Here is a 20,314-nt window from a genome sequence, read left to right on the forward strand (position 1 = left end):
ACCAACCCACCTCCGGAGTGAAAGGTGCAGCAAGCCTCCAGTGTCGCATGCCCTGCCCACCCATGGCCTCTGCCCACTATGGTCTCAGAGCCAGGGCATCCCCACCACGGCTCGAGGGACAGGAGGTGCTGCGGTGGAAACACGGGAGCTTGGCCCAGGGCTCACGTGATCCCCTTGTGCCCCGCAGCTCACCGCACTCATCTGCGGCTTCATCATCAAGCTGAGGAACTGCCTGCACGACGACGGCTTCCTGCGGCAGCTCTACACCATCGGGCTGCTGGCGCAGTTCGAGAGCCTGCTGAGCACCTACGGTGAGTGCGGGCCCCAGGGCAGCAGTGGTTCCAGCCTTTCTTCCCAGATATTACAGTGAACCAGACACCTTCAGAACATGTAACAGGAACCGGGTGGAAGTCTGAACAGTCGCACACTCGCCCTGTCGCTGGCTATTGGTGGTGAAGATCCTTTTGGTTGAGGATGGATGGTGTTCTCTCCCCAGGCCCTTCTTCCGAGTACTTGGTTGTTTCTGAATTGTTTCTACTTAGCCCTTTATGCACTGATGCCCGTGACACAGAAGGCACTGAGAGCCCAGTTCTGCAGCCTCTAAATCACCAGGAGGAGAGTGGGGTCAAAGGGCAGGAAAGTTCAGAGTTAAGATTGACTTCCAGATCACCCTGGGGGGGCTCTCTTCTCCTTTGATGTCTTCTGAGCCATGAAAATGGGCCCTTTTTTAAAGGTATTTGTTAGTCTCTGAAACTGTAGGACAATTAATAGGCCTCCAGCCCAGTGCACTGGAAGCTGTGGCCGCAGCAAAGCCAGCCTATGGTTCCTCTCCATTCTGAGCTGGCGTTGCCTCCTGAGCTCTGTGTGCTTCTGTTCCCCTTCCACCATCCTGGGCTTGACCACAGAAGGGTGTGTTTCCCAGCTGTGCCTGCAATGTGGGTGTGGGGGTCAGCTGCCCTGTGGACTCACAGAGCAGTGAGTCATTGGGGAAGGGGCTTAGGGAGTCCCTGTCCATGTCCGTACCCCTGAGTTCATCACCTCTCCTCTGCACGGTCTGTGGGAAGAGAGGCAGGCCCTTCTGCCTGACAGCCTCCCCCTACCCCATGTTTAGGTGAGGAGCTGGCAATGCTGGAGGACATGAGCCTTGGGATCATGGACTTGAGGAATGTGACCTTTAAAGTCACACAGGCCACTTCTAATGCATCAACTGACATGCTGCCCGTCATCACAGGAAATCGGTAGAAATGTTTATTCAGAATTCTTCAATCCAGAGCACTTTTTTTCAGTTATGTTTATTTCGTGGGATGCATGCTCCCTTTGTTTTATTTTTATTCTGTTTCACTGTCTTAAAAGCACTGGTCAAGGTATCCCATGTTAATTTTTCCCCCTGTAAAGGTCTGGCTGGGGGTTTGGACATCACTGAGCCAGAGGGCTGCCCACAGGCTCACGAGGGGGATACTTGGGGTCCCTGCTCAGCCCTCCAGTGCCTGGGTCTCACCCCTGCTCTTCCTCTCTCCGCTCTCTTCCAGCGATGGGTTTAATGTACGGATCCCTCTGCCAGGTCCGCTGTTTGACGCCCTGCCCCGGGAGATCCAGAGTGGCATGCTGTTGCGGGTGCAGCCTGTCCTCTTCAATGTGGGCATCAACGAGCAGCAGACGCTGGCTGAGAGGTGTGTGCCACACTCCTGAGTGCCTGAGTGCCTGGAATGATCATGAGATGATGTGGAATGTGGACTTGCCCCTCTTCAGGCTCCCAGCTCATCCTCCCTTCCGTCAGCCAGGATGCTTTCACACTAGCCCTGACCCAGCACTGTCATCATCTCCCCTAAGATGACCCAGATGTGGTCTCTGTTCTCAGCAATTTGGGCTAGTAGGAGATAGGTGTCAAGATGATGATGAAGATAAATGCAGGCAGTTATGGGTCCTGAGTCGGGTCACACAATGTGGTCTAAGAGAGTCTGCAGAAGGGGAGGTGGGCAGTGCCTGACGTGGGCATTATTTATTTAACTGAAGTGGGCATTTTTGTTGCGCTGGGGAATCAAACCCAGGCCTTACATGTGCTAGGCAAGTGCTCTACCACTGAGCTACAGTGCTGGCCCTTGAAGTGGGTTTTGAATATGAGTGGGTATTACATGAGGAGGTGGAGGAGGGACCAGCTTGTCTCCGGCCAGGAAGGCTGAGCAAAGGCTGAGCAAAGGCGGGGAGAAAGCAGCATGGGGTCTGGCACAGTCTGTGGCAGGGACTGGCAGTGGCGAGGGGAAAGGCCTTTGTGCCCAACCAGGAGTCATGCCTGTGAACTCTCCTCCAGAATCCCTTGGCATTGCACGTGTGGGGAGTGGAAAAGAGTGAGCCTGTGTGGCATGTGGTGGCCTTCCACTAGTAAATGCACATCTTGCTCATGTACCATTTGCATTCATGTGACATGAGTGTTTTAACTTAAAAAGACATCTTAAAGTACTTGCTATTAAAGGAATCCAGTCTCCAGGATGAAGGCCCTTTGGTACCTAGTGGTCAGCATCCATGGACCCTAGGTCTGGGTCACCCCCACTTAGCAAGTGTGCTCTGCCAGGTGGGAAATGCTGCGGGACTTGTAGTCGGGTGGACACAATCTGATTAACATGTCAAGTGGGTCATTTTGCTGGCCATGGCTGGAAGGACGCGTGAGGGACATGTGTGATGAGCTTGCTGGATAGAGGCAGGCATGGGCAGTACCATGGATCAGGGCCGCAGTGGTGGCATGCAGGTGCTCTGAGAAGGTCCTGGCTGGAGGACAACGGGGGTAGTGGAAGGACACAGCTGCGTGACAGTGAGGCGAGCAGACCAGTGACATGCTGGTTTTCAGTCTGGTGTGTCAGAGAGGCAGTGTGTCCATCCTGTTCCCTGCAGATGGCGAGCTGGGCTTGAGCTGAGGCAAGGGCAGGAAGCAGACCCCTCTGAGGCCAGAGCACAGAGGCAAAGGAGCCCACCTCCGGGAGAGTGGGCCTCTCACAGGGATCCCAGCTGCAGGTGTCCAGGAATGTTCCCTGCACCCAGCAGCTGTTGAGCCATTTCTGGAAATGCTGAAGCAGGGCAAGCTGATGCAGCAGAGGGCAAGTGGAGGAGGAGAGACGGGGGACAGGGAAGAGGTGGAGGTGCAGGGTCTTGGCTTGGCTCCTTCATTTGTGCCTGGTGCACTGGCCCACCGTGCTTACTTACGAGCTGTGGAAAGAGTTCACAGAGAAGGGAGTCTGCAGGCCCAGGGGTGGGTGACTCCAGAGAGAGCAGGTAGAGAGAAGAAAATAGAGCCCATCACAGGCTCGAGAGGTAGGTGGGCTGTGACCCATGAAAGGGAGACCTGCCCTCAGAGAGATGTCCTACTGCCTCAAAGAGGCTGATGCTCAGGGAAGACACAGCAGGGAAGTGGCAGGGTGAGCTGGGGATGCCCGTCTCGGCCTTCAGAGCCCACAGTTCTTAATGACTGCCTTCTCGCACGTGGCATTCTCTCCCTCTTCCCCAAGGCATTGGGCACAAATGTGCTTGCAGAATGCAGTGGACTCAGGCGACCCCATGTGACCAGGAGATAGCAAGGGCCTTGGGTAGCCCAGAGAACAGTGTCCCACGGCCGACCCAGAGTGACTTCAGATCTGAGTACAGGGCTGTCCTCACTCCACAGCCACACCTCACTGCCATCCCCTCTCCTAACTTCTGGGACAGGAAGGCACAAGGACTCTACACTGAGCAGCTGTGCCCACATCACACAAAGCAGGCCTTTGAGTCCTTGGGTTTGGCACAGGTCAGGTTCTAATAATCTCCTAGGTACAAAACTGTTCCTGCCCACAAACTGTATTAAATTGGTCACCAGCATTATAGAGATGACTTCATGCTCAGAAGGAGGAAAGTGGCTCAGAATTTAGATGTGAACAAGGAATGTTAGAAAGAATCAATGTGTTCACATTCATGCAATTCTTCATGTTTTTGAAAAAAGTAACATGAGCCAACTAATGGTGTTCCCTTAACCTCCCAAGGTTTGGTGATACCTCTTTACAAGAAGTTATTAATGTGGAGAGTTTGGTGCGGTTAAATTCCTACTTTGAACAGTTCAAGGAAGTTTTGCCTGAGGATTGTGAGTATTCCTTCATTCGTGTGGGCCCTGCCTCTTGCCATTTCACCACTTTGGATGTCTGAGTTCTCTCTGCTTATTGACCTTCCTGATACCACCAGGCTCACCTCGCTGGTGTGTAGGCAGGGTGGGGGGGGGGGTGCAGAGCACAAGTGTGCGCATGCTAAGCTGTTCCTTCCTTACCTGTCACATACGTGACAGCCTGATCACCTGGCTGGAAGCTCGGATCCCACCCACTGGTAATGCACTCTCCTGGTACTGCAGCCGCTGTGTCTCTCTTCCAGTGTGTATGACGTGGGGCTTTCCCACACGCTCTCAGAAGCACTGACACTCATGACTACATTTGGTAGACACTGTGCACCTGCTGGGAGAGCATGAGGGACTCAGGACTCATCCCCCTCAGCCCAGGGGATCTGTTTGAGCTGCCCACACACCTTCCTCCATGGTACTTAGAAAGTAAGGTGCTGGCAAGATACTCCTTGCTGGGTGCTTGAGAGTAAGATGGCCCCTGTTGTAGCGTCCCCTGGAGGTAAGTTCTGCTGAGGACAGCTCTCTCTGCACCCAGTGAAGAGAGGGCTACAGAGAAGGCTCTGGCAATTCAGAACTCAGGAACCCAGGGCACAGTACAACCTGTACATGCGAGAGTCTCCTGAATTCAGCCCAGCTGACTCACTGAGCACATGCTATGTGTGAGGCATGTCAGGACCCGAGAGTGCGTGTAACCTGCACCTGTGTGAAGTGTGCTGCTGCTCATGCAGCACTCCTCCAGCCATGGGCTCCCTCGCTGGACTAAAGGAGACCTGTCCTGCCCTGGAGGTGGGCCAGATTCCTCTAATGGGGCCCAGAGAGGGGAGAACACATGGGCTGGGAAGATGCCAGCTCCAGTTGCTTTCTGTTGGAAGGCTGAGTGGGTCTTGGAGTTGGGAAATGGTAGTAAATCAGTGAACATTCCCAGGTCTCTAATAGGCTGAGTGCCCTGCACACAGTCCTCTACTGAGTCCACAGCAGCCCTGAAAAGTCCATATTAGTGCCTATGTCCAGATGAAGAAAGGGTCCAGGCCCTGATGCCCATGTGCCTGGGCAGTGAAGGATGCCACCCTGTTAGGAGGGACTGTGGCCAGGGACCACTTTGGGGCCAGCTGGAGGCATGTGTATTTGCTGGGTGGTGCTCAGGTGGGAAGCAGGGTTGGGGACAGCTGGTTCACCATGTGCTGATTGGATTGGAGGACACAGGTGGCTGGTAGCCTGGGAGACTGGGAGATATCAGCTGAGATCACATTTTGCTCTCTTTAGTCTTACCTGGTACCGTCATGGGCGAGCACAGAGGAGGAAGTATTTAGGCAAGGTTTCAGACTGAGCATCTGTTCCACAGGGATTGTTTGAAGCCAGCACCTCAGAGCGAGAGAGGAACATAGTGCATAAGGAGAGACAGAGTCTGGCGCTGGGTGAAGATTGCAGAGACAGCAGCAGCAGGAATGACGCCCCCACAGGGAGGAGAGGTGGGAGGGCAGGGATGAGCCACGCTCAGGCCCTGGCTGGGTTTGTGACCAGGGCATATGGCCCATGGGAAGTACAGATTGGAACCCCAGTGAAGCCCTTTGGCTGAGCTCACTGAGAAGCCCGATGAGGACGGGTCTGGGAATGGGCCTAGAGGAAGCCACGTGCTCCAATACCAGTGGGGAACAAGGGGTTCCACAGGACGGCCAGATAGGGAGGGCAGGAGGGTGCAGGTGGGCTCTGGACTGGTGGACAGGAGTCCCTAGTGACCTCTCAGGACAGTCAGAATGGAGAGGAGTGGTCTGGGGGATCATGTGGATGGTGACATGGTGATGCCTTGGGATGGACCCCTCTGTCCCAAAGATTGGCAGTGCCTGGAAAGACAAGGGCGGGGGAGGTTGGAAACACCCCTGCAGCTTCCTGGATGTTGGCGCTGTGCTTGACACCTGAGGAAGGAATTTGAGAATGGCTGGAAGACTTGAGAAGATGACAGCCATAGACCAAGGTCTTGGAGAGCCCAGTTAGGTGCCCTGGGAAGTAGGGAAGGAGAGAGAGGTGTGGGTGGAATGGAGGAGATGCCTGAGTTCAGGTGGAGTAGCCTGAGTCTCCCCAAACTGCAGGAACACCAGGAAAGGGAGCACAGGACCTTGAGAAGGCGGTGTGGCCCAGATCCCCATGGTAATCCCAATGCGCCACAGCCAGGGTCAGATGGAGTTAAGTGCAGGGACCCTCCAGGCACTCAGCTGTGGCGGTCACTAAGGCAGGGAGTGGCTCAACCCAGTTGCTGAGGTGCCCTCATGGTTTTCAGCAGTGCTCACAGTTAGAAAAAATGATAGATCCATCAGGTCCTCGCCATGTCTTGCCCTCTTCCCCTGCTCTATGTGGATTATCTAATCTGATCCTCACAGCAGCCCTGGGAGGTGGGTGTTGGTCTGGCGTGCACCTAGAGATGAGGACCTGAGGAAGGAGGGTGAGTCTCCCAGGAACCATGTCAAGCCAGGTAGCATCTTACCCTGACTGTCATAGGGACGGGGGACAGGCCATGGACTAGGGGTTCAGCACATCAGCCAGGAAACCAAGACAGTGAGCGGGGAGGAGAGACCAAGGCCACTCGAGGCTGGGCAGCAGGTGGGATCAGATAGCTTGGTCTTAGAAAAGGGAGCTCTGTGTTTTGGAGCGTTGGCAGTGTGGTATTGCTGAGGCCCCAGAGATGTTAAAGTGGACTGAAGAAGAAAGCCAGGGTGGGGTACACAGGAGCAGGGCAGGAAGCTGGGGAACATTGCCCAGGTACCCTTTTGTTTCAGAGAGAATCATGATCGGGAAGGCTGATGCTGGAGCCCCTGAAGCCCAATGTCCCCCAAGCCCTTGTGGTTTGCTGGTGGGCAGCTGTTCTCTGGGAGGCCAGGCGGAGGCTACAGCTGCTCGTGGGGGGTGATTATAGCCAGCCTTATCTTCTGGGCTTCTAAGGCCTCTGTCCTAGACAGAGCTCTCACAGGCAGGAGGCTTCTTCCTGTTTCTCTGGTTCTGCCCAATGCCCTAAAGGAAACAATCAGCAAAGAATCCTGGTCCCCTGGGGTGTGGTGGGAGCTGTGTATGTATGGAAGGGTTAGATCCTGGAGGCCATGGACTTGGTTGATTTTAGGACTCAGGCTCTGTTGATCTGAGGCTCTGCTGACCTGAAGCTCTGCTGTTTGTCTTTGGTAATCCCAATGGTGAAGATCCTAGAGGGCCTTCAGTTTCCTTGATTTTTGTCAGTCTCAGGCTGCTTAGATGAGGCCATCTGACAGGTCTTTGGGTTCAGGGGGCCTTGGAAGGGACTGCCGTGGTGGGACGGGAGGCTGTTAGAGCAAGGAGCGGCTCCTAGGTCTTTCAGAAATGTGTTCCTCCAGGTGTGGGCGGAGGTCCCCTGGGGGAGGCTGCACTTTCCAGACTCCCCCAGGGTTTCCAGGCTGTGCAGTGGTCTGTACACCCTGGCTCAGAGGTTTTCCGTCCTTGGCAGAGGTTCTGGAGACTACCTGGACCATCCTCACTCCTTCCTAACCACCTCACTTGGAAGAGGTACTGGGGCCATAGTACCCCATAGTTCCTTAGCTTCTGCTCCCTAGCCCCTTGGGAGAGCTCGGAGGAGATAAAGCAACTGCCCTTTGAAGGTGACACTAATGTCACAGGGAAAGAAATCAAGGGCTTGCCGTGTCCAGTTGCTCGGCACCTCCCTCCCTTCTTCTTTGGCTCTGAATTGGTCATTTTCCCACATCCTTGGCAGCAGCACCCTTGGTATGGCTCCTACTCCCACAGACTCCTCTTACTTTCCAGGTCTACCTCGATCCCGAAGTCAGACCTGTCTGCCAGAACTGCTGCGGTTTCTGGGTCAGAACGTCCATGCCCGGAAGAATAAGAACGTGGACATCCTCTGGCAAGCTGCCGAGGTACTTGCTGTGGTAGGGAAGCGGTTATAGCCACACCTGCTACCAAGCGTCATAGCAAAAATAATGACAGTGGGAATCTGAACCATGGTGGAGCGAGCAGATTCCTCCCTAAGGATACAAAGAAAGTAACTGAACGTGCTCCGAGACTCTGGGAGATGCTGAACGTTGCCTTTGAGTTGGTTGCATTAGGGCTGCCAGGACACTGATAAGCTTGAGCCAGTCTGTCCTGGGGGCATGGAGCCAGGCTGGTGGCAGGCAGCACCTTCAGAAGCCTACACAGTGCATACCAGCTCAACCTCACTACCTCCTTTGGCCTGTAATGGGTTTGAAGAGAGACTGTGATGGACTCTCAGCTCCCTTTAAACAGTCCTTGCCTGTATTGCCATTCTGGTCGCAGTTCTCCAAGTACTTACACTGCAAATATGTTTTCATAACTTTACTTGTGGAGTTCCAAGTCACTGCTTTGGGTCTAGGTCTCAGAGCAGTTTCCTACTTAGTCACTCGATTCACTTCTGATGAGGTTGTGAGTTTAATTCAGGTTGTGGCAGCATAACCTGCCCAGCCCTGGAGCTCAGCGGGAGGTACCAAGTTTCCCAGAGCTTCTCTTCTCTGGATCATATTTCTTTTCATTTCTGTATATGAGCAGAGTCTCTGGCTAAAGAGCTGGAATACCTTGAGTCAGGTGTGACCCTTCAGTTCATAGAAGGGAGACTTGGCCAGAGCCCAAGGGCTGGCTGATGGCCCTCTGGGCTAGCAGCCTGGCACTGCAGGTGCATTGTGGGCACGCACGCCAGCTCTGGATGCACCACCTCTCCAAGTGCCATTTGAATGGTTTTGGAGTCTATTTAGAGTTCCAGCTTATGCCTGATATTTGAGTCATGAAGTCAACAATCTATAGGATGTAGTGAGCTCACCAAGTTCAAGTTCATCCTTACTTTGTCAATTATGACTTCAAAATTTGTGTTTTACCCTTGCTAGTTTTGGGTCACTTTGGTCTTTTTTTTTTTTAACCTTAAAAGAAGCCTTTTTTCCTGATTGTCTCATCTGAACCAGGACCTTGACTATTTGCCTTTCTCTGAACATGTTTCTTAAGGCTTCACTGTTTTTATGTCAAGTGGTTTTGAGGGCTTGAGAGGCAGGGGCAGCACTGTTTCCAGGACAGTCAATGATAATTCTAATATTTTTCTGGAGTACAACAGGTAACTGAGAGCCCACCATTGTATAGCTTAGGTGATCTTTCACTAAATGCCAGACCTGCTCTCACAGTACAGTATCTGGTACAGGGTCACAGGCCCTTATCTAAACTTCTTGTGACCAGATATTTTGAAATGCACAGATTTTTCAGATTTTAGGGCAGTAATACGGTGCAAAGTTGTATACACATGTATAATATACCTAATACATATGTGCATATAAATACAGCCATCCCAGGCACTGTGGGGGATAAGTTCCAGGGCCCCTTGCAGATACCAAAATCCAAGGATGCTCTGCTGAGTCTCTATATAATATAAAGGGTGTGGGATTTGCATAGAACCTGCACACATCCTCCTGTGCTCTTTGAATCATCTCTAGGTGACTTATGACACTGAGTACAGTGTGAACACTGTGCAGATGGTCATGACCAGGAAAAAAGTCTTCACGTTCAGTACAGAGGCAGTTTTTCTTTTGGTATTTTTGATTTGCAGTTGATTGACTCCCCAGATGCAAAACCCGTGTATACAAGGGCCCACTGTGCCTTATTGTTCTTGGGGGAGTCTGGGGCAGCCCCATAGAATCATTTATATTTCCTCATTGAGAAGTATGAATATTCATATAAAAAGTATAAATACTCTCATCAGTTCAGGTCTGGTTATACTGCTAAGAGAGTCTGCCATAAACTTAGAAAGAAAAAAAGCCTCTTTCCTCTTTTAAAGCTGACTGGACTTGGGGATGTGAACTTAGGACTTTATCTACTGGTGCAAAGGAAGTGCCCTCAGTGTTCTTCCCAATGGGAGAAGAGGTGCAGAGTGACCTGTCCCAGTCTGGGGCTGCCCTGCTCCACCCACGTGACTGAGCAGTCTGGGAGGGATCTGTTGGTGTCTGACCCTGTGCCCAGGACCCTGAGGGAGGTGGGAATGGAGAAGGGCCTGTGGTTAGAGGTGGCTCCTCTGGGCTGTTCCCCTCTGTGTGGGTAAAGGAGAGCTGAGACCAGTGGGTCTGTCCCTGCCTTCCCGAGGCCTGGAGACCTGGCCAGGAACAAGAGACCCTGTGAGTGGCTCTGGCCTCCCCTGTGTGGTCATCTTCAGTGCTTTCTCTGCTTGGGGGCTGGCAGTAAAGGGCTAGACATGCCAGGAAGGTCCCAGGATGGCTTGGAAGGGGACAGCTGGGAGGGTCGAAGAAGAGCAGTAATACTGCAAGAGGGAGGAAAGCTGGGCTTGGGAGGAGTGTCCCATGGGAGAGGACAGGAAGAGAGCACTCAAGGAACAGGAAGGCACCATGAAGACAGAGCCTTGGGGCAGCAGGGCCTCCAAGCAGCGCCTGTTTGCAGGTGACTTGGTTCCTGTTGCTGGGACTGGGCACGGAGTTACCCTGCCAAGCTTGTGGGGAGCCCCCTTGGAAGCAGATATGCTCCCCTTTGCAGTGTCCCCTCCTCAGCACAGCCTGCTTCCTGTTGGCAGATCTGCCGCCGCCTTAACGGGGTCCGGTTCACCAGCTGCAAGAGTGCCAAGGACCGCACAGCCATGTCAGTGACGCTGGAGCAGTGCCTGATCCTGCAGCACGAGCACGGCATGGCCCCGCAGGTCTTCACGCAGGCCCTGGAGTGCATGCGCAGGTGAGTGCCGCTGCGGGCCGCTTGCCCGCCCTTCCCCCGTGTAAGCTGCAGATGAGCCGCACCTGGCCGGGCCCGCACTCGCGGACACCTACTAGAGTTTGACCACTGGTCAAACCATTGGCCCTGTCAAATTCAGGCAGCATTCTTGTTCTCATAAGGTGATGGGGAGGAGCTGCCGTCTTCCTGAGCAGGACTGCACTGAAATGCAGAAGGGCGGGCAATTAAGGAGGAGGGACACCTGTGGCATCCCCAGGCCACCTGCCTGACTGTAGGTGGGACTTGGGGCCTGTGCTTTCTCTGCAGGCCTCTTCTGTTTCTGTAGGGGACCCTGTGCGTGGCTCTGGCCTCCGAGTGGGTCATCTTCAGTGCCTTCCACATGTACATTATGTGTTTCCAAACTTGGGTGAAGAGACACGTCTGCAGGTTGCACTGGTTTGCTCTGCTTCCTCTTGAGCAGCGGGCACAGTTTGCTTTTATGAGCAAAGTGTCCAGTGAGTGTTTTATGGTGACAGTTGTCAGTGTGTCCTGGCCACGTCCCCCTAATGACGTCCTGATTCTGAGGCAGCAGGCGTATTTGCAGAATGAAACCCAGAACTCAGACTGTTCACTGTTGATCGATGCCTTGTTTCAAGCACTGCTGGGCAGCCCTACCTCACATACCAAAAGAAAGGATAAGAAACCTGGCTTTCCTGTCTCCTTCGATGTAGTCACCAATGCTGTTAAAGTCTCGTTTCCAGCGGTCACTTCTACTGAGTGTTCTGTATCATTTGTCCTCTCACCAAATTCTTTAAAGTGTTCAATTCTCTTATCCTTTCTGTATGTTTCTGACATTTGACCTTCTCACAATAATGCACAAAAGTGATGCATGAGCTCTTGCCTCTTGAGGACAGCATTTTGTAAAAATGGCATCATTTTGTCTAAGTTCATCTAAGCCTCTGTTAAGGTCAGTCCATCTCTCCATCCCTTGCCCCTCAATGGAGAAGCAGTGGAGATTCAGATAACCCCTGCTTGGGAGCACTGTAAAAAAAAAATTTAAAAAAAATTTGATCAAGGACATATGTTCAGGAGCTTCAGGGTCCTTCAGGCTCCACGTCCATCCAAGGTGACCTGGTGCTACAGCCTGGTAGCCATCCCGCACTCCAGGAGCTGTGGGGTGCGGGGGGAGGGCACAGGAGCTGGAGTCCTCTGCCAGTGGAGAGGCAAGGGAGAGCCAGACAGGGGCCCTGTGCTGTGGAGGCCAAGCCCAGGTCAGGTCTACTGAGTAGGTCGTTACAGTCCCAAATTAGGCCTGTTGCTCTCCAGTTTTGAGCTTGTGAACAATTTCAGCAAAACCAACAATCCATTCTGACTACATCTGAGCATCAGGGTCTCAGGAGACCAGGGAAGAAGTGACCCCCAGAGAGAGACCCAGTTTAACTTAAGGGCCTGCCAAGCCCTATACCTGGGAGGGCCACCCCGCCCACCCCAAGGCCACTTGGGGCTTTTCATGCAGGACAGCTATTTTATTTTGGTTTTTGTGCTGGGGATTCAATCCAGGACTTCAAGCATAGTAATAAGCATACACTAAACCACTGAACTACATCCCCAGACCAGGATAGTTATCACAAACTTTAAGCACACTAATAAGCATATGCTATACCACTGAGCTACATCCGCATACCAGGATAGCTATCACAACTATTACAGCACACAAAGTAGTTTCTATAACTCTTAATCACATAAGTAATTGATAGTCTTAGTAGGAAAATTAGAAAACACAAACACACAGCCTGCAGAACCCTCTATACCTACTATTAACCAATAGCCATGTTAACAACTGAGATACACTCTTTAGGATGGATGGATGGATGGATGGATGGATGGATACATTGAGTTGGTTAATGCACACCTTGGTTAATTAGTCCCTAAATAATACACAAGCCAAATACACTCATATGCACAAACAAATGCAGTTATATGCACAGTCTACCCACTTTTTTTTTTTTTTTTTTTTTTTTTGGTACCGGGGATTGAACCTGGGGGAACTTAACCACAAAGCCTCATCCCCACCCCATTTTTTATATATTATTTTAAGATAAGGTCTTGCTAAGTTGCTGAGGCTGGTCTTGAGCTTTGCAATCCCCCTGCTTCAGCCTCATGAGTCAGGTGTTACAGGCCTGGCCACCACCCCTGACTATAGACTACTTTTTTTCATTTAATTATTGTGAGCATTCTTTTCAGGTTAATAAATATAGATCTTATCCCTTTTAACACATCATGATAAATATAATTTTTTATTGACTATTTAAGGTGCTTATGATTTGACAGCATTATAAATCAGCAGTGCAGTGAATATCCTTATATATTTTCCTACCTGCATTTTCCAAGTTGATTTTTTAAAATATTTCGTTGTTGATGATAGACCTTTATTTTATTTATTTATATGTGGTGCTGAGAATTGAACCCAGTGCCTCACACATGTCAGATAAGCGCTCTACCACTGAGCCACAACCCCAACCCCCAAATTGATTTTTTTAGGTTAAAAAGCATAAATCTTTGTGAGGATTCTCAGTAGTTTTAATACCTGTTGGCAAGTGGCTCCCAGACCAGTCATACTTCTGCCCAGGGTTGGTGCCCACCCACCACCCTCATTGAGAACTGTAATCACTGCCCTTGTTCCCAGCACTTCAGAGACTGTAGTCAGGGTGCCTCTCTCTACTCCTGAGGGGACCTGAGATCCTGAACAGAGATGGACCCCCTTCAGAGGGGATGGGTGCCACTCCTTTGACCTTCCTCTGCTTCCAGTGACAGATGTCTTTTTAAATTTTCATTTTTTCTGAATTTTCTAAAATCTCTACAGTAAACATGTCCTACTTTAATAATTATTTAAGAAGTCTTAAAAATAAAACAGAGCACTGACCCTGCAGTGTCTCAGGCTCTCACAGGCAGCGAGTGTCCCAGGCATTTGTTCTGAGTGACACTGCCATGCCTGACTCCGATTGCTGATCGTTCACTGTGGAGGAGACATGTACCTGTTAGCTGACTGCAAGCCTGAGTGGCTGCGTTGCTAGCTGGCATCTGGCTCTGTGATCACCAGCACCCACAGCTCACCTGAGAGCCCTGAGAAGGCAGTGACAACCTCTGTGCCCTTAAGTAGAGGGAGCTCTTTGGTTCTCTTGCTCCCTCCCTCACATTTTACTAGATGGAATAGTGTGGCATACGAATGTGGGATGCAGGGGGAGCAAAGCTGACATCCACTGACTCCTGGAGTCTGAGGGCGGTGGCCAGCACTGTGCTTAAACGTCCAGTGACAAGCTCTCTCCAAAAAAGACCTGATCTGTAGTGTTTCTCACTTTTTGTGGCATAATAACTCTACCGGGGCTCATTCAAGCCTTGAGTGTGGCACCAGTGACCACAGAGCTGGGAGGGGAGTCACACACTCAGTTCTTGGAGCCTTGGGAGTGCACAGCACACACCAGCAGTGTTCCTCTGTGCCCACTGGGGCTGGAACCCTTACACAGCAGGCCTTCCTGAGCAGCCACAGTGACCCAGCAGCCTGTACTGGCAGGAAATGAGACCACTAGCCAGTGCCGGCCAGGAGAGCATTCCCTGCCAGGACAGCACATCCCAGCAGGGCCTCCTTAGGAAGCTCAGAGGACTCAGCTTAGGAGGGGCCCTGGCCCTGGGCCTCCTCATCTCCAGATGGACGCTCCCAGCTGCCTGCTCTGCCCTGGGGCCTCTGGCTCTGTACTGTTGCTACTTGGTGGACGTGGATGTGGCTGTGGCTCTGGAGTCTGGTGTCCTAGGTGCCATCTCATCTTGGTGCATTTCTTTTTCATGTTTTTGGATTGAACCCAGCACCAGCACCTTGCCAGTGCTATACCCCTGAGCTACTCCTTCACCTCCAGTCCCCGGTACATTTCTTCTTCAGCACAAAAGGGGGAAAGATAAAATTTCTAGCGTGGGATTGGACTTCCTTCTCAGGAGTCAGCACATAAAACAGATGTGTGCAAACTGGAGGCACCATCGCTCAGGCTCTGCCACTGCTTCACCTGCGACAGGGTGGGTCTGGGGAGGACGCTCCTTTGGAATCTTGGGTAAATGGTTTTTGTTTGTGCAGTTAACCAAGAGGCAGCTTTGGCCTGCTGTGTCGTGCCAGCTGGTGCTCAGGCATCTGTGAGAAGGTCAACCCCCATGGTTCTTCATGTTCAGCTTGCGTCTCAGAAATGCCCGTCTGCAGCATGTGGGGCATGGTGGGCGGCATGGAGCTGTGCTTGGCCAACCGAGAGAGGGTGAACATGGAAAACCATTGTTTCAACCTACATGTGTTTATTTTCAGTAAACTGCAGTATTTTTTCTTATTTTCACTTCTCTTTCTCTCCTTTCTTTTCCCGTAACTGTGCTGGTTTTGTTTGGTCCTCCTTTCATCCCCTCTCTGATATCATTTTTTCTTTCTGTTGTGGCTCCATTCCATTGTTTCCTTTTGTTTTATATTTTGGTTCTCCTCTTTTTTTCCATACTTTTGGGTAAAATCCATCGCACGTGTCTCTTTTTTCTTTCTTTCTTTCCTTTTTTCTTTTCCTTTCTCCCAAACTTTTTCCTTTTCACAGCATTGGAACACGGGAGGTAGTCACCCAGAAGAACTTGAGCGGCCTGGTGCCCATCCGAGACTTAAGGCTAGACCCCAGCCTCCTCTGTTCCATTCCTTTATTAGCTCTGAGCCCCAATTTACTGATTGTGTGGCTCTTTCTGAGCATAGCATACCTGGTGACCAAATTGCGTTGCAAATGAATATCATTATGAAAAATTAATAAGTCACAAGAAAAACAAAAGTGCCCGAATATGTCCAGCCACCGAGTACCTAAATGGACAGAAGGAAGGTGTCAGAGCGTGGTCTGCCAAGAAATATCTCATGCCTTACAGTTTGACGTTTTGTCTTCTCAACTGTAAATACCTGCCAAATTATTTCATCAAGAGGACTTGTTCATTTAATCACATAGCGTCTTCAGTGCTTGTAACATGTTCTCAATGGTACCCTAACGTTCCTGCGTTAATCTAGCTGGCTTGCAATTACTTGTACCAGATCTCTTACCCTCTGATGTAAAACTATTTATTACCTGTACATCTCAATGTGCCCTATTTCCAAGAGAAAGGAGTTCTGTCTGGAAATATTTGTATATTTGATACTATTCTTTAAGTGTACTGCGAAACTTTCCTTTTGAAGAAAAATGAAAAGACATATATAGATGCTTTATAACTGGCTCATCTAGTTAACCTATTTAATAGGACATGTACTTTCTGCTTTCATTTCAAAGCGTAGTCCCTGGATTATAGTAGCAAACAGTTTGCAGAATCCTAACATCTCCTTGCTTGTGTTTATTATTTTTGATTGGGGTAACAGGCTGTGACCACAGAACACTTTGTACCAAGTCAGGCACATGAAGATTACATACTGCACGAGACTCAGGTTCATCTTGACTCTTTAAATTCATTAAAACTGGCTCCAAGAATTCATGCACAGAATAACAAAAGGCCATTAAAGTCATATACATTTTTTTTTCTTGAGATACCATTTTTCATTTGTAAAATGATATCTTTAATTCCAAATTGAAATTCAGAAAGCTTTTCTCTCTTACTAATCAAATATGGTTAATAATGAACAAAAACTAATCAAAGGAAAATTACCAAAAAATGAAAGTCTAACTTTTGGTCAGTTGTGGCAGATGGAGCTGAGAAGAGAGGTCACTGTGGTTTCTGGTTGATTTTAAAATGCAATGTCCCTAAAACAGTATGTTCAACGTGTGGCAGGAGATTGATATCACATTTGTAAAAGTGACCACATAAATCTGGGGAAATTCCACACGCCCTGTGTAAGAAACAGTGGCTTCTCTCTTATCCAGTTCATATCATATTGTGCTTCTGGCTTTGCTCCTCCAGCATTGGAACACGGGAGGTAGTCACTTCCCCATATGCTGTGTTTTATGAGTGGATTTCTTTTTACCACTCTGGAAAAACTGGGTTGAATTAGAGAATCTGGCTTTCCCAGAACCTTAATGCCTTGGTGCACACAAATCCAGTTCACCACAGAAGCTGGCCTCTCTCTCCTCTCTCCAAGACTTCCAGCCCTTACTCTGGGGCTTCTCTGAATTGGCATCAGCCCAGAGTTGCACACTAGGAATCACAGAAGTAGTACAAAGGCCAGAATCCAACTGATACAATGTAAGACCATCTTTATCACAGCCCAAGGATGCCCTTCTTTCTAGACCCCCCAGCACTGGCAGGATTCCAAGGACATATGTCACCTCTGTCACACCATGGGAGAGTTCATTTGTCTCCTGGAATAAGTATGGTTCCTTGCATCCTCCAGTGGAGGTTCACTGCCTGCCAGCTGAGGGGTGGTGTTGTGCTGTAGCACACTGACACTATTCACTAGGCAGTGTCCTGCCGGTCTGTGCTTCTCTGGAAGGTGTTTGATGCTTGCCCTCTTTTGCCTCAAGGTATGTACTTCAGCTCTCTAAGGCCATTTTATTTGCTTCATTTGAAAGTGGGAAAATGGACCCCACAGCCTCCTGTTCCCATCTGGGCGATGCATCCTGATGCCCGTGGTGGCAGCCCATGCACACGCCTACCTCCAGGGTGGAGCTAGTGGCCGGGCGGAGAGGAGGGAGGCCCTCTTGACTACACACAGCTCCCTCCCTCTCGCAGAGCCCAAGTGCTCTATGGCACCTTGCAGGGGCTCCTCTCGGAACCCCACTTCACAGCAAAGGGGAGCTGTGGTGGCCAGAGGACCCCTCTGAGGGGGCCTCCAGGACAGCAAGGCCTGATCCCCGCCAGCCATGGTGCCAGCAACACCTTCCTGTCCAGCACAGACATGGCTGTTGGGTTAAGAGAGAGAGAGAATGGAAGGAGGAGAGGATGGGGTGTTCCATCTCCTCCAGTCGCTTCCAGGAGCCTCCAGTCATGGAAGACTGATCCTAGGAAGCACCATGACACCAGCCTAGGCAGGAGGGGAAGCTAGCTTGTTTTCTTTCGGGATGCTCTCCTTTTTTGTTGAATTTTAAATGTCACTAAGGCTTTTTGCTCATGAAATCAGGCCAAATACATTTCAAAATCTTGTCTGCTTTAGTGAGAATCAGGCCGGATGGAGCAGGGATGGGGTTTGGTTCAGGACAGAGGAGGCACTGCCATGGGTGATGCTTCAGAAGCAATCCAGTGCCGAGGCATTGAAGCATCGTAGGCGCCAGCCACCCAGACCTCGGCATTAAGTCATCCCTCTGGAATCAGAGAACCACACTCAGAAGCAGTTCCCACTGGGTGGTGCCAGTTCTTTCAACTAGTGTGACTGACACTGTTTATTCTGGGGGCTGGTTCAAGCCAAGATCTTAAAAGATGGGCATACTGTCCTCCCACAAGGCAACTCCCCATGTCTGATGTGGAATCGCTGAGGCTCTGAGGTCTCCAGATGAGTTCTGAGGTACTGATCCCTACTGGAAAGGGAGGCCAGTGGTTCTCTTAAAATTAATTGTCATGTAGGGTTTCCATCCAAATCCTTGAAAATTAATAACTTGCTGGTAGGATTTTAAAAATCATGTAGCTTCAGAATAATTAATACCTCTTGTTAAAATCCATCCCAGATCATCTCAGCATATGCATCCCTGGTCCCCAGCTTTAGTGCCAGCTTATGGAACTAGCAGATCACATGGTGACCATTGACAGTATGTTACTGTCAACCAGATCAGCCACAGCAGCCAGATTTTATAAATGCAAATACTTGGGAGAAAAAAATTTGATTTATAACTAAATTGAAATGACAGTATAATCTTGATTATAATTTCATGTATAATCTGTTCAGCCAGCTAAACCAGGGGTTAGCTCCTTTCACATGTAAATACAGGAGAACATAAAAGTTCCCAAATTATTCTTCCTGCTCCTCAAGGGAGTTTGGCATTTACTAGTGACAGGCAGTTTTTGAGATGTTTGTATGTTTCTATGTAAATGGAGAAGCCATATCTGAAATAGTCCATTAACGTAAGAGCTTCCAAAGGTTAACGGATATTAACTGTGTAGGAGCCTACAGCTTCTGCTTTAAATAGAATTATATTTTTCTGTGATTTCTGAATATTATACAAACATGATCATTATTTACTCTGGGGACCCTGCTCATGTGGCCCAAGTGTTCAGCTTAGATCACACACATCCAGCTGAGGGCTTGAGGCTTTGGGACAAGGAAGCACACCTGAGTCACTATGTTAGTTAAAAGAACCAAGTGGATACTTTTAAAAAATATATTCAAGTTTATCTTTTGAATAAAAATTACTATCTTACCAAAAACTCTTTTACATGTTCTTGATAATGAGACTGTCCTTTTCACTTACAAGGCTTGAGCAATTGCCACTGATATTTTTTTAAATGCATGACATAATGGTCTTCATACAATTTGAAGTACTTTTTTTAAATCACTGTTTCTTTGTAACTGCAAATTTTACATCTCATAAGGGGAATTTTATACTAAACTTGATAACTAGTTGATTTCATTGCCAATGTTAGAACAAGGTAACAGTACCAAGTCACACTGTGCTGTGGGAAGCCGTTTCATTCAGAATTGCTTCTGCCTATTAATTTTATGTCTGCACCAGGACCTTTCCCAGAGAATTCCCCTGAGTTCTTCCACTGAGAATGTGAGCCTGCCTTGCCCATGCATCCTCCCGGCACCATCTGTTTTATTAGCGGGTTGCCATGACAACCTGCCATCGAGAGCAGCCTGAAGATGATGCTGGTACTGAGTTCTCTAAGGAAGGGCACTGTGGCTCCCCCTGGCACCTGAAGTGCCCACAGTGAGGGCAGTCTACCCAGAGAAGGTGGCTGGTATCACCAGGTGACCTCAGTGGGGTCACTCTGCCCCAGCCCCAGCCCCAGCCCCAATAGCCGTGCAGTGCATGGCCCCTGTGGTCCCTTTACCTTAGAACAGCTGGCCCCTAGGTGGAGGTGGGTGTCAGGACAGCCTTCTTAGCCAGATGGCTTTGCTACATACTGGATAGATTCTGCAGGGAAAATCAGCACGTTGCATTTGATATGATTTCGACTGTTGTTAACATGCAGAAGTGCAGCTCATTAAAGACTTTGGTAAGAGGAGGAGGAGTTCTTGTCCCATTTAATTTTCTATGTGACACAGCCTTTGAACCATGAATTATGATAGAACCCAGATAACTAGGCTTGAGATACAGGATGAGATATTAACTTAAAAATAATTGCTTCCATTTGGGTACAGCACTGCATTAGAAATGCAAAACTCCCAGCCCCTTTTAGCATGTATCCATCTCTGTGCTTCTTAGTTGCCTCGTTCAGAAACCTGCCATCTTTTGTGTGTATTTGTCGTAGACCAGTCCAGCACCCATTTAAATTAACTTTTTTTTAATGCTATGAAAATGATTCATTTCATCTTAGTTTAAGTCTTTTCTTTTTTCCTTTTTTACTGCTGTCATTTCTTGTGCTTGTTTTTTT

The 20,314-nt window shown here is 49.7% G+C and overlaps 1 protein-coding gene across 16 annotated transcripts in view; it reads left to right on the top strand.

Annotated features, from left to right (window-relative positions):
- INPP4A (inositol polyphosphate-4-phosphatase type I A) overlaps nt 1–20,314 on the top strand; it is a 135,799-nt gene that overhangs the window by 110,410 nt on the left and 5,075 nt on the right. For 11 of the 16 annotated variants that reach the window (XM_081263787.1, XM_081263786.1, XM_081263789.1 and 8 more), the window contains 7 exons: nt 188–311; nt 1,112–1,238; nt 1,530–1,670; nt 4,005–4,102; nt 7,910–8,022; nt 10,680–10,834; nt 15,424–20,312. In XM_081263787.1, the coding sequence (XP_081119913.1) occupies nt 188–311; nt 1,112–1,238; nt 1,530–1,670; nt 4,005–4,102; nt 7,910–8,022; nt 10,680–10,834; nt 15,424–15,604 (939 nt within the window). In that variant the 3' untranslated portion in view covers nt 15,605–20,312. Of the gene's footprint in view, nt 1–187; nt 312–1,111; nt 1,239–1,529; nt 1,671–4,004; nt 4,103–7,909; nt 8,023–10,679; nt 10,835–15,423; nt 20,313–20,314 lie in introns of those variants that run through there. The other 5 variants (XM_081263784.1, XM_081263778.1, XM_081263779.1 and 2 more) reach the window with 1 other exon arrangement.

The sequence above is a fragment of the Spermophilus citellus genome, assembly GCF_964194105.1.
Source record: "Spermophilus citellus genome assembly, chromosome: 13".
Lineage (NCBI taxonomy): Eukaryota > Metazoa > Chordata > Mammalia > Rodentia > Sciuridae > Spermophilus > Spermophilus citellus.